At 33.8% G+C, this 14,442-nt stretch overlaps 1 protein-coding gene across 2 annotated transcripts; it reads right to left on the bottom strand.

Annotated features, from left to right (window-relative positions):
• Positions 1 to 1,279: 1,279 nt before the first annotated feature.
• LOC114261903 (BTB/POZ domain-containing protein) lies at positions 1,280 to 10,836 on the bottom strand. 2 transcript variants are annotated; one of them, XM_082873358.1, is made up of 13 exons: positions 10,243 to 10,836; positions 8,659 to 9,506; positions 7,588 to 7,917; positions 6,478 to 6,708; positions 5,933 to 6,094; positions 5,193 to 5,405; positions 5,034 to 5,081; positions 4,864 to 4,922; positions 2,514 to 2,640; positions 2,351 to 2,425; positions 2,178 to 2,258; positions 1,819 to 1,887; positions 1,280 to 1,704 (listed from the first exon to the last, which is right to left on the bottom strand). In XM_082873358.1, the coding sequence occupies exons 2-13, from the start codon at positions 9,457 to 9,459 to the stop codon at positions 1,486 to 1,488; spliced, it is 2,415 nt and encodes an 804-aa protein (XP_082729484.1). In that variant the 5' UTR covers positions 9,460 to 9,506; positions 10,243 to 10,836; the 3' UTR covers positions 1,280 to 1,485. The 2 variants fall into 2 exon arrangements, with proteins under 2 accessions (XP_082729484.1, XP_082729485.1); XM_082873359.1 differs by lacking the exon at positions 10,243 to 10,836 and adding an exon at positions 10,085 to 10,112.
• Between the last annotated feature and the right edge of the window lie 3,606 nt (positions 10,837 to 14,442).

Raw genomic sequence — 14,442 nt, 5'->3', positions numbered from 1 at the left:
CAAATGTGCTTGGTAGAAATGGAGAAAGGAGAGCAGATTGAAAATCAGTGGACCAGGTTGTAGCGGATTGATTATAGTTAGATTCAAACGGGGCATCAAAAGTATAACCGGGTCTTTTGGCTAGATTCAAACTGGCATCAAAAGCATTGGGTGGGTGCTGTCCAAACAGAATGCAATGCTATCTCAATTACTTTGCCGATTTGGTACTTGGGATTGTCCAAGCTATAGTTTTAATTGGATGCCTCGGACCTAGGTAATAGCTTTGTTTGCTCTTAGTTTTGGTTGAATCCCCTAATTTAGGCTTTTGGCAAAGTAGTGTACAACTTTTTAGAGCATTGAACAATTCTGATTGGGTAAATGGTAAATAGGCTCAGCTTTTTTGGTTTCCTCACTATGAAAGTTGGTTATGGACTAATTCTGTAGAACAGTATTATTGTTACTTGAAATTTTATAAATTCTAGTGAATTGACTGTTGTTAGAGCTTACAATCCATATTTGTACACAATTGAAGGCACTCCAGATTTGGAAGGCCATTGCTGTTTTGATTGTAATATTTTCAGTGCTAGGTTAAATGTTATCTTGCTGATTGGAAAATTGTCTCAGGCTCTGTTCGGATCAAAGATTTGAGGAATGACATGCAAAAGGAAAGAAAATAGGAACGATATCACTTCTCAAATCCTTAATTCAAACATAGTCCTAAAAGTGTTCTAAGTTGTGCCATCATGTGAAGAATGAGCCTCTTAGCGGCATGATAAAAGCCATGACAGAGAGTTGTGGGATAGGCTTCAGAGCCAAGCACATAGATATGCAATCTAACAGCATCTCCAATATCCTTGCATTAATTGTTTATCAAATCAAGAAAAAATATTTTTTCATCAAATTTAGAATTCATCAAATTTGTATTTGATGAAAATTTAAAAAGATAAAACATTGAAGATGATTTTTTTTTTTTTTTTATTTATCAAATTTGATAAATAAGAAAATTTGAGGTAACAAGAAATTTTTTGAAAAGATTTTAATGAAAAATTGATGAAATGATTGGAATCGTTCATATTAAATCAAGCTTTTATTCAAATTTTGAATCAAATTAGATATAAAAAAAGAAAAAAGAAAAGTGAAGGGTTGAAAACGCTCTAACATCCCACAATACAACATAAATGCAAAAAAAAAAAAACTGTAAGCTTCATATAAAGGATGGCTGTAAAATCCATAAATGATGAATCCACAGCCCCTGCCTCACCGTGTGAGAGGGGACTTTCAAAGTATCAAAATTTAGATGTGTGTTAAAAAGATTTCTTTAAGTTGTGTACTGCAGTACAGGAAACTTGACACATGCAAATTGCAATCAACCACAAGGTTTTATAAAATTTACAAACAAAAGGTTTTGAGCCCATCCATCACTTTTATTTCTCACAAGCAGAGACTGTACATAATGACGCTGCAATGGACCAAACAACAAGTCTGATCATTCGTTACACAATCAACTTAGTGGAAGTAACCATAGAGCTCCAAGAAGCAAATGCAAAAGTTCCATGGATTAGTATCATCGGTTGTGGGAGCGGTCAATATAACCCTAAAGAATCTGAAGGGAAGCAGAGCATTGGGACCTATTATTGGCCACGAAGCAAACTGACCCGGTTTGCACATTGTCTGGTCGTTCTCGTGCACTCTCAAGTTAGTCCAAGTCTTCCCATCCAGAGAACCCTAGAATTATTGTCAATAAAATTTCATGATAAACTCTTCATTTTTTTCTTCATTCAAACCATGATTGGGAGGGGGATGGAGGAACAGAAAACAACAGCAGAGCATCATATTTACCTGAAAATTCCAACTTCTTATGTAGGCCCTTGACCCGTCCTGCCTCAAGGTATAATAGTTGCACATAAGCTGCATCCATCAAACTATCTAGCATCAGAAAACTAATAGGAGGGAAAAAGCCATGCAATTATTCATATAATATATTTCTATAGTTGAAGGCAACGGGGAAAAAAGGCTGAGCACATTTTATAGACAATCCTCACTAGTGTCAATTGTCAGTTCAATGTTCGTTTCCATGAGAAAAAAAATGAGGAATTAATTATAATGCCAGACCTAGACGGAAGGTAGTTTTTCACCAAATAAAGAAAGAAAAAAAAGAAAAAAAAAAAGAGGCCACAAACAAAATACAAATGCAATACCTGGTGGTCTTGGCCAATATCAATAATCCACCACGTGCAATTCTTTCCATCTTCAATCCTAGGCCCGGCAAAGGATGTTCCCTGATGCACAATAAATCAGTTCAATGACCGTCCTAAAGAGCTCAGAAATTATAGGAACTTTAACAAGAATTTGATTTACCATAGGGTCATACCTGGTAAGTCCTTGAGACCAAAACCTTAGGGTCGGTATGTCTTGAAATGGGACTGCTAGTACTAACACAAATTCTCTGAAGCATGCAATTTACAGGATAAGATATCAATAATTTAGCAAAACCATTGGCAAATGAAGAAAATAACAGTATTTCGAGAAGTTACCTTTGCGAGAACAGGATTTACCCATTGATGTTCCCCAAATGATGTGCCAATGAAGTACAGAACTCCGTTGCTGTCACCATCACGTATGTATTGCAGCTCCCTAAAACTAGATCGCCTGTGTTGGAATCTTGCAATATAAAGTGAAATTACGTCAGCCATAAATCATTCATTTGTAAGGATTTCAAGTAAAGAAACTAATTTTAACATGCTTTCCTACTGCACGCAAGCAAACGTACATAACTTGAACTCCAAAACTTGGACTCAACTTTTAAAGAAGCTTCGTGTTGCAATTGTGCATGACATCACATTATTTGAAAACCATCTCTACATATTGATGTAGTTGGCAAAAATCAGTTTCTTTGAACGGTAACCAAATAGAAGATGAATTATTGATCACTTAAAACAAAGATTTCATAACTCTCCGAAAGATTAGTTTCTGAAAATCAGTTGATCTCAACTGAAGGACTTACAAGCATCTCTTACATGCCTAAGCCCTGAGACTTCCCATTTCCAACCAGACACCCGAGTCAAGAGTCAAAGCCATCTCTTAGTAGTGGAAGTCATACTGCATGATTTATTACCAGAAATAATACCCGTGCAATCTATTACTCCAAGTACTTCTGATGCTATACCACGCCACTCAAATGCCTAAGCTAAGGCAACATTTAGGCACGTTGAAGTGATAAGGACAAAAAAGGCATTGGATGAAGAAGGATTTAATGGTCTTTGGAAAGATTAGATTTTAGGAATTATTACCATATTAGAATATTATTTAGGATTTTATTAACGATTTAATTATTGTCTTATTTTATTTTGGAAACTTTTAGTTGGGACTTTCTTAGATGTGCCTATAAACAGGGCATTATGTAGTGGGGTTATTCAGATTTGACTATTGAATTGAGATATTGACTATTCAGATCTAGGTTCAATTTTCTTTTCTTTCGGTGTAGTTTGTTATTTTCATTTACAATATTTTATTTTCTGGTCGTCCTACATCACAAAGTTTTCTGCAAGCACCCTGGGACTCTGTGCGTCTTGTGGCTTGGAAGCTAGATGAAGAAGTTTCGCCCTGGCACTATGCCCCCGTAGGCATAGCCAATCCTAATCATAGAGATATCATGCCACTAAACCTATCTATGAAATCTCAGTAAACAAGACAAATCCTAACAACTTGATTGCTTTCTGACAAATCTTAACAAAATCTCAAGAAAACAGGACAATTAGTTATGGCCACGTGACTAACCTTCCATAAATAGAAGGAAGTACTCCTTTACATCACTAGTTTCTTCTACATCACACTCTTCAAGAGAGGTTGGTCCTAAACCATGTACTCTGAGCTCCTGTACTCCACTGCCTCCTCTTTCTCAGATAGATGGATCTATCTCTTCCCTAGTCATCCATTGGGACTCTTTTGTCTCACATGTTTTGTCACTCTCCAGCAAACCTCTAACCAGCCCTTTCACAAAGACATGATCGTATAATTGAATACATAGGATGCAAGGAAGTAAAATATTTACCAACACAAGAATATAATTTAATTTGGTAAGAACAGGATAGACTTTACTGTCCATTTCAGCTATGGGATTTCACCCAAAATCCATTCAATGTCAAATCCAGGCCAGACAAATTCTGTCTAGCTTCTCATTGTCAACCTAAAGCCAATGTAGATTTTCTTTCATGAAATACCAATAGAATTTTGTGTCCACAATAATGAAGAGGCATCCCTACATGGCTCGTTTTATATTTGCCTGCCTAACTTGATGACATGTTCAGCCACAAAAAGGCTAATAGAATCATTATGAAGATGTCAAAAAGCCATAAAATTTCAAAATAGGTGGTCTAGATAGATACACATGGACCAGAAGGTAAAAGTAATACAACAATTATCGTGGCATTTAGAGTGATAATGGTAATGCCTTGTCTGCCACCCTTTTTCCATTCTATTTACAATGAAACATGGAGAAAGGAAGGGAGAGAAAAACAAGGCAGGTTAGCTTGAGTGGAAAGTGTCTTTATATGAAGAGAGATGGATTTGGGGACGTAATACTACACAAGAACGGTCAATCGTGATACGTCTATTGCAATGAGGCTCAACTGAAAAATAGAAACTTCTAGTGTTGACTAAGATAGATGGTAAACTAAATCTGTAATTTGATTCATCACTTAGAATAGTGCCTTGATCCAAAATTCTTCTCATCCTGTATGTTCTAAGCAACCAAAAAAAAAACATGCATCTTCTCCCAATGTCGTAAATCAAGTGTGAGTGTTATTATATTTCTTATTCTCAATTCAACAAGTCCAGAAGTCAAGATTGTACAGAAGAGATTGACATTTAAAACATAATACTTACTTTCGGTCACCTTGTGGATTAGCCAATCCAAATTCTAAATAACAAATGGCCTCTTTCACCTGTTACAGTCCAATAAGAGAAGTCAATGAACAGAATAACCCTACATAATCAACATATCTAGAAATTTTTGGCTGAAAATTCATATAACTTATAATTACAATTTTACTCACCAAAAAATCAAAAGTAGGAATCATTCTACTAAGGCCACTCCTTTCCAACTGCAATAGCATAAGAAAGTGAGAATGAGGATACAAGAAATAAGCCCAATTTTTAATCTGGCGAATAGATCTCTACTATGAGATATTATCTCTTTATTCTGAGCCACATACCTTCTTAAGCAAGGCATATGGAAGTAATGGGAAGCGCACAAAGGGTAACAAGTAATTAATAGACTGAAATCTCTCCCCAAAAAGAAGTTCTGGCGCAGAATTTAATATCATCTCATCCACTACGTCCCACACATAAAATTCCTTTGCTTGCATGCACCATAGTAAGATTGCATTAAGAACTCTTTCTTCAGACGTTACTGTCAAATCTGGATGCTGCAAAGCCCATAACTATTATAAGAAATGTTCTAATATGGACACACTGGAAAGTAGTCTTTCAAAAATATGGTCAAAAATATGGCCAGGTACTTTAGTATCAAAGACTATGCATTAGAAGACTTTAAACTTGTTTGATAGACATCCCATCCATCTAAAATCCATTGAAAGATTGGTTTTGAATAGTACAATATTTCAGTACATCATAGCTTGCCACCACACAAGACCATATATCTTCATCCTAGAATTTCTTTTTCTTTTCTTTTTTGTTACTAAAAGTGAAAATTAAAAATGATCTTCTCGTTTTTCTCTCTTTTTTCTTTTTCTTTTTCTTTGTTGAAAATATTTTTCTGTGTAATTAATACAGAATAATCCTTTATTCATGTTTCTGTTACTAGTAATCTCCATATTGGAAATTCTTGGACCTTCCACACTGGACTTCACAATATATGATGTATTGAAGCAAATGCAAAACACTCATTCTTGTTATCTCATTGTCATAAACAACTTTGAAAGAAAGAACCCACCTTAAGAATCTTGCTAAATGTTGCCTCATCTAACAAAACGAAGTCAATGCTTGCAGTTGTACAATAATCGAAGTGCATTGAAAATTTCTTCGCGCATGTTTCTTCAATAAGTTTACATGGAGGAACAGACGAAATCACTTGGAGAATTGGGCACACTGCGTCCTGCAACAAAGTTCAATGGTTAGCTATAGAAACAACAAACCAATTACTTTGCCAAAAGTGTCTGCTTCCTCGTCCAATAAACTTGTGCATAATAGAAAAATTCTTGTTGTATGACCCTCTTCCAATAGAACTCCATCCCTGCATATAATATGTAGATGAGAGGTATCAATATATCATAATTCATTATCATAAAAGGGTTCTCTTCTTTTGTTTTCAGAAGTCCGAAACCGCAACACTTCTCCTTTCTTTTATTTCTAGTCATACAACTAGCACTTTATTCGATCAAAAAAAAAAAGCACTTTAGCATAATGATAAACACAAAGATATAGTGATGACTAAATTGAGCAATTATATTTTGTGCTGAAGAAAGGATTACAAAATACCTCTGACAGGCATTCCAAAAGTTTTTTGCAGCATTCCTGATGAAGGAGAGTAACACCAAATTGATCTGCCAATAGAAGAAGCTGGAGTAGCAAGGTATCAATATCCATGGTGTCTTCCTTGTTGAGTTCTCCATAGTACATGAATTCAAGCATAGCCTTAAATGCTTCCAGTGGCACATCCTGTAAAAGAGCCTTCGATGAAATGCTCTCACTCATTCCGTTGGTGAACATCTGCCAATGCAACCATGTCGTTCAATAGCCATGTCATTAAATCATCAAAATTGTTAAGAGAACACAACCATCATCGTCCTTTCATACTTACTCAATGGATATGTAAAGTTAATGCAATCCGCCAAAATATGTTGCATGGCAACAACGTAGCTTTTGGACATCACACAAATATATGGTTTGCATACAGAGAATCCCAAAAAATACAAAAACATTTAGAAAGTGTGGAAACTAGATTTTTTCTTTATCAGATATAAATTCAAAAATTAAAACTTCAATTTACTGAGGTCCCCCTACTCCAGCCTTTCACGATGTGTAATGAACATGTATTGAGATGAGTATGAGTACATTCACTTTATATTCATATAAGGTTGACTTTTCATAACTCCACAACCACATCAGTCACACTCATGTTCATTGTAAAGTGAAAGGATCACTCATACATAAAATTGTATAGGAGCTGATGTAGATTCAATCTTAATTTTTGCTTGTGGTTTTCACCTGAACGATCAAAAAATATTTTATCCCAATCTTCTTGATGAATAAGAATTATGGTGGCACTAGTTCTATACATGAAAAGCAGCAGATTCTCATTATGATCTGAATGTAAGTTCATTATACACTAAACAGAAGTGTTGACTTATTTGCCCAAAACAAACTCCAACTAATAGTCCGTTATCCAACACAATACTTATTTTCCTTGTAGAGCTGGATTATTTATTTTAACCCAGGAAAAAGAGTGAAATTCTGAAAAAAGCTGAGTGTTGAGCAGATTATACTGATCCGCCATCAGAATTTTATTCTCACTATTCCACACACATACATGTTATATAATTGGCATGAGGAGTCATAATGTAAGGAAGAGCTAGGAAGTTGGCTCACCTTTAAAAAGGGGACACTCCATAAGCCAAGGATAATTTTATGCGGCTGGGCAACAAGACCATGACCGCCAATATAGATGTCCACATCACTGTACTCGCCAGTTATGAGAAATTGTTCAAGCCTCTGCATATTGAGGGGAAGTCCTGAGGGAAAGGTTGTACCACAATGGATCTTAGAACTTGGATATGATATCTCCACATTCTTGCCTGAGTCAAACAATTTTTTGTTCAGTTTAAAACGTTCAGTAATTTCTTCACACTGCTTCACCAATGGCATCACTTCATATTTTAAGCTCAGAGCCCTCAGGGAGTTGAGTTGTGACTCTAAAATCTGCATCATATAGACATAAGCATTGTAAGAAATTAAAGTTCTATAATCACAGAAACACCTCGAAGTTGAAACTTTATTTCAGCCTAGGAAGTTACAATGATTATGAAATCACCAGTGGTTACTGGTTAGTGACTTTTTAACCAAAATCTCCCAAATATCTTAAAGAGCAGACAAGTTTCAGTGTTAAATTGATAAATAGCATGCAATTTAGGATAAAATTATTTAAGACCTCGAAAATCTCCAAAGTCAAAAATCAATACCAATGGGATTGTTCTTAACTCAAGAATCAATAAAACAATGGGTTTGTTATAAGTCTCTATTTTAAATATTGCAAACGAATAATTATCACACCTCAGGCTGGCCAGTATCAGTCAATTTTGGAGTTGGAAAGGTAAAAGGAGAGGAAGAGGATAAAAGGTGGGAGTAGGACGATTCCATAAGGCTCTATTCATTTCCATAGTTGGGAGAATATAAAAATACCTCAGACCAGAAAAAGAAACAAATTATGCTATCCTCATTCCAATCATGCAATTGGATAGAATATTTGAACTCATAAGTGATTTTCATTCTAAAATGTAGTAATACAAATATAACAAGACTGGCCACAAAATTATAGACAGGAAGTTTCTGTTAAGTTGCAATAACCAATTAATAACATGCTAAATCAAGCTGGAGAACGAAAAAAAATGATCAAGATAATTCAAAATGCATAAAAATTAGAGCATAAAACACAATAATTACCTTGGTATGGCCTGTGTAGATATATTGCAGAAATGCACGGAGAACTGGATAGCTTACATCCTGAAGCTGGATGACATCTTGATTGCACAAACTCGAACCAAAATTACCAGATGCCGCCAAGATTACCTTATGAGCCGGGACAGTCTTTTCCTCCTCGCCCACAATGAAGAATATATCGGATAGCTCCCAACTCTCAAGAAAGTTCTGGAGCCCCCAATTTTCATGATGTCTACTTTCATTTTCCATCTCTTCGACACCATCCTCATCTCCTTCATATTCACCACCATTCACATGCTTCCACAATGATATATGGTTTTGTGTTAGTGGCAAAACATTCACATTTCTATACCCAACATGTTTGTCCCAACTACTGAGCCCAACGTACTGAACGCTACAATTAGGATTCGAATCAAGCCACTCAAAAACAAGATTCTGAAAAGGGTACCTTCCTTTGCCAATGCTAATCAACCCATCATAGATACTGATCCAATAGCTCTGGAACGCCGAAGAACAACACAGCCCAATCCCAGCCGCATCAACCACTGTCTTCCCATCAACCTCAATTTTCAACCGGCGATTCCTGTGACTACCAAGAATCACAGTATAGTGGGGACTATTATCCCTCTTGTAATGGTAATGTTGACTACCTACATGCTCTCTAAACACGACAGTGACGTCGTTGTGAGCAAAAGCCTCAAAAGCCACACAACCTCTTCCGGCTTCCCTAAACCTCAAATCATTGCGCCAAGCACACTCAAAGGGTGCTACAGTAAGAAATTTTTTCTGCTGTTTCTCAACCATCTCTGCTTTTTAGACAACAAACCTTCTTTACTCACTTGACAACTAGACTGAAAAACCAACAATTTATAACAAAAAAACAATAAATAAATTAAGCACTTGAGACTTAAACTAAACAGCTAGTGCTATGATTTGAATTTTCCATGTAAAAAACAAACAAATTCCACAGAAAGCAAATCAATCCAAAGCAAGAAAATGATAGGAATGGTAAAGAAAAGGAGGGTTTTGACAACTAGACAGAAAATCCAAGCCTAAAAAACAACAGATAAATAAAAATAAGCACTTGAGAGCTAAACTAAACTGCTAGTGCTATATATTGAATTTTCCATGTAAGAACAGACAAATTTCACAAAAAGCAAACCAATCCAAAGCGAGAAAATGAAGGGAATGGTAAAGAAAATGAGGGGTTTCCAAATATTGTTGAAAAAAATCATATCCCACCAACGAAATTTCATTGTTAACCAAAAGGGGCCAAAAAAAAAAAAAAAAACAGATTATAAGATTCAAATGTCACTATCTGAAATTGCTAGAAACCCTTGACCCAACACAAAAACCCAAACCCTGGAAACAACTGTATATACATAAAAATTCATGATTTGAAAATTCATCCTCATCCTACACCACATACTTATCCAAGCAGAAGAAAAGTCAGAAAATATCTAACACTACACTAGAAGAAACCCAGATTAGACCTACAAAAATCTGGATAAAACGACAATTCTAGCTGATGTGTGAAGATGAAAACAACAAACAAGTACACCAGATTGAGGGGAAAAAAATACCAACCTCACAAATTTTGTTGATTTTGAAGAGAAATTAATGGTGGGTCGTGGCTTTAAATTCACGGAACTATCGCTGTCATCAAATCGAACCAAAAGACAAACCGATATTTCTACCTCGTCGTCTCATACATCTGTATCTCTCTCTCTCTCTCTCTCTCTCTCTGTATATCTATATATTTTGCACACACACCTATAATGTTTTGATTGGGGAAAGTCGTTGGGTTATGATCAGAGGGTGAAAGTGTCGGAGTCTGGGCCCTGTTTTTGATGTTTCCGGAGATTTCACTGTGAGTGAAATTTATGGTTGAAAATAACTCTTTACATTTACGATAAATTATAACGGAGCCTTTTCGAAATAAGTTTAGTTCGGACGAAATTCTTAAAAAAGAGTAAAACGTAATTACAAATCACGATTTTATCATTTTTGTGGTTTTTTCATAAAAAATTTATAAAATTATAAAAGTATGATTACAAACCACGTTTTTAATTAAGAAAATATAGCTTTTAATTAAAATAAAAAAACGCATTTTGAAAACATATTTTCAATAAAACACAAATTCTTCATCTTCTCTCTATCCGACACACACACACCCACCACGATCACACACTCACATCTTTTTAATATATATAAATTTTATTTTATAAATTTGGGACCAATATTAAATATATATAATAATAATTTATAATAGCAAATAATAATCAACTATATAATTTTTGTATATATAAATCATTTTCTTTCGAGTGGTTAGAAATAATTTTTTACAAATTAAATTGAAACAATCATACGTATGTATATAACCTGCCCAAAAGTTAAAATGATAATTATTTTTTACCCTTAAATAATAATTATTTTTTATTTTTTATTTCTTAACCAAATTAATTTTTAATTTAAAAAAAAATTCTAAAAATCAAACCATACATAGCCTGAAAATCTTTTGATAAGTCATTTCTTACGTTAGTAACTTATTTAATTATTTGTTAATGTTATGACATTTTTACCATCTGAGATATGTTTAGTAACCATTTCGTTTTCAGTTTTCAATTTATATTTATAAAAAATTTAAAAACTATCATAAAAACTTATTTGATAATTTTTTTGATTTATAAATGGTTATCTCAATTTGTAAATTTGAGGAAAAAACGCAAATTAAAAAAATGAGTTTACATTGATTTTTAAAGAAAAATTTAAAAATTTTACTAATAAAAAAATTTTTCAATTAATTTTATTTGAAAAAAAAAATTATTTACAAACTAACGTAAATTTATTTTTAAAAAAATTATTAATAATTTTTTTTAATTTTTATTTAAAAATTAACGTAAACTCATTCTATATCTCTCTCTGTATATCTGTATATTTTGCACACACACCTATAATGTCTTGATTGGGGAAAGTCGTTGGGTGATGATCAGAGGGTGAAAGTGTCGGAGTCTGGGCCCAGTATTTGATATTTTCGGAGATTTCACTGTGAGTGAAATTTGTGGTTGAACATAACTCTTTACATTTACGATAAATTATAACCGCAATGTCTAATCACCTTTCGTTCGAATTGTTTGAATATGTGCAGTTTGGTTGATCACCGTTCGTTAAAATTGTTGGAATTTGTGCTTGTTGGTTGATTCATCAATCATTCAAAAGGTCATTGTCCGCTTGTCTGGGGGATGTCAAATAACGTCACGATTGACAAGAATAATAATTATGATTGATAAGTATAATATCGATTATTTAAGAGATTGTTCGGATAGTAGGCGTCGTGTTTTTTTTTTTTTTTTTTTTTTTTTTTTTTTTTTTGGTCTTTCAGGATATCGTCCGTCGACCGCGAAGATTAATCCCTTCGTTGATTATAGGTACCTCGAAGGGTGGAACAGTTGACCTAAAGATTTAAGGCTGCTCTATATCCAAGGCGAAAATCGAACCCCCGACACTTGGTTAAGGGAGGAAGAGTCCTTATCACTCCACCACACCCCCTAGGTTGTTTGGATAGTCGTTCGATCAAGTCATTTGGGTGGAATCGGACTCCTCTATTTAATAGTTCAAGTATTTCTCAAATTATAAATACACTCCGTTTGGATCCTGAGGCGAGAAAAACAAAAATGAAAGACTTCAAATTAAATTGAAAGGTATTGTTAAGTCTTCGTGGGTCCATCACGGAATCTGCATTGATAATTTGAACTGTTAATGTGTAGAACTCGTTTAGTACTTTATTCCTATAAAATTAGATTTACATCAAATTAAATCACATTTATATAAACAATTTATTTTAAAAATTATACTTAAGTGATTAGATCATTTATATAAACAATTTATTTTAACACTTAATCGGATCACATTTATAAAATCAATTTATTTTAAAAATCATACTTAAGTAATTAGATCAAATTTATATAAAATAATTTATTTTAACACTTGATCAAATCACATGTATATAAACAATTTATTTCAAAAATCATACTTAAGTAGCTATCGATATCTGATCAATATAATTTTTTACAAGGATAAAATAATTAACGAGCCTTATATATTGAACAATTCATATTATTGATACAGTGTAATGCCCTCAAAATAAACCCATAATATCATACATTCAAAGTACAGAAAAGAGATATTATATTACAATCATCTGAACATTCTTACAAAATGTATTACACGTTAATAATAAAAGTAAATGCCCTATGGACTTACAACTTTTCAAGTCAACACTTGGGTTACAAAAGAAGAGTACTAACTCAGACTACAAATTAAGCCCTTGGCTTGATATACATGTAATACAACAAAATTAACAAACAAGAATCTTCAACCCTCTCAACCTTCCAAGCTAAGGTCTCGGAGACGGCATAACACTTGAACCTGAAAATGATATCTCATATAGGATGAGCCAATGCCCAGTAGAGATATGCTAAACAAAGTATGAACGATAACTAAAATGTCAGCAATAGATAAATGTTTAACTCGTACACAACAGCTTATAACACTATTCAATCCCATGACTAATATATCCATGTTCTATCATTTTGAATGAGATCACATCTCTTGGCTACTGTATTCCTATTTCAGGAGAGATAATAACTCATTTTAACATTTCATACTTCATAATAGATACACATTTTGGTGTTGTATCACAGTCAGACAAGACATTCCCTTGCTTCTCAAATGATATTCATTTTAGTGCTATATCAAATCAAACAAAACATTTCCATACTTTCTAAATGATATATATTTTAGTGCTATATCAAATAAACATAGAAACACTTCTATAATTCACACCTGATACACATTGTAATGATGTATCAATGTCAAACAATTTCTAGTTTAGAGGTCCATCCCCCATCTTCCAATAAACCGTGGAGTACATCCTCCATCTCCTCCCACACAAAGCAATGTATATAAGCAGTTATCATATACAAGTTCAATCAATCAATACAAATGATACACGTTTTAGTGTTGTATCAATGTCAAGCAAAACACTTCTAGACTTCACAAATGATACACATTGTAGTGCTATATCAATGTCAAACAACTTCCGGTTTAGAGGTCCATCCTCCATCTTCCAATAAACCGTTGAGTACATCCCCCATCTCCTTCCACACAAAGTAATGTATATAAACAATTATCATATAAAATTTCAATCAATACATAAAATTAATGTATTCTTTCAACCGCCATATTCGATGACACACCTAATCGATTAGTTTTAGTTTGCCTAATCATCATGCATTGTCTACAACAATCAAAACTACCCTCCATCGGTAGCCCAAGGCAATTATTTCCAAACGGATAATAAAAGCACCAACAAATAAATTATCCGCATTTTCAAAAGTGAATGATTTATTAATCTGACTCCACTATTCCGTCTCATAATAAACCACTAGCATTATATTCAACTCAATTTCACAAATCCATAACTTTCCCAAATTAATTATACCAATTAATTTTTACACAATTTATGACTTTCTCCCACTTTTCTCAATCTTGACCCCCAAGGGTCCAAATATTACCAAAAACATCAACATACTCATTTTGAAACCCAAATACACAATTATGGTCCAAAGGAAACAAAACCCCTCTTTTCAAAATCACACATTTGAAACCCTAACTTCCAATATCCAAAACCATTTATACAAAAACTTACAATCTAGGTCAAAGCCCATAAAGATGAGTAGGAATCCCTACCTCAAAGATAAAACTCAATGAAGAAGACGAAGGAAA

Source organism: Camellia sinensis, chromosome 6 (genome assembly GCF_055761805.1).
Source record: "Camellia sinensis isolate YWXY chromosome 6, ASM5576180v1, whole genome shotgun sequence".
Taxonomy (NCBI): Eukaryota; Viridiplantae; Streptophyta; class Magnoliopsida; order Ericales; family Theaceae; genus Camellia; species Camellia sinensis.
The sequence above is the reverse complement of the archived record's forward strand: the minus strand, read 5'-3'. Positions and strand labels throughout refer to the sequence as shown.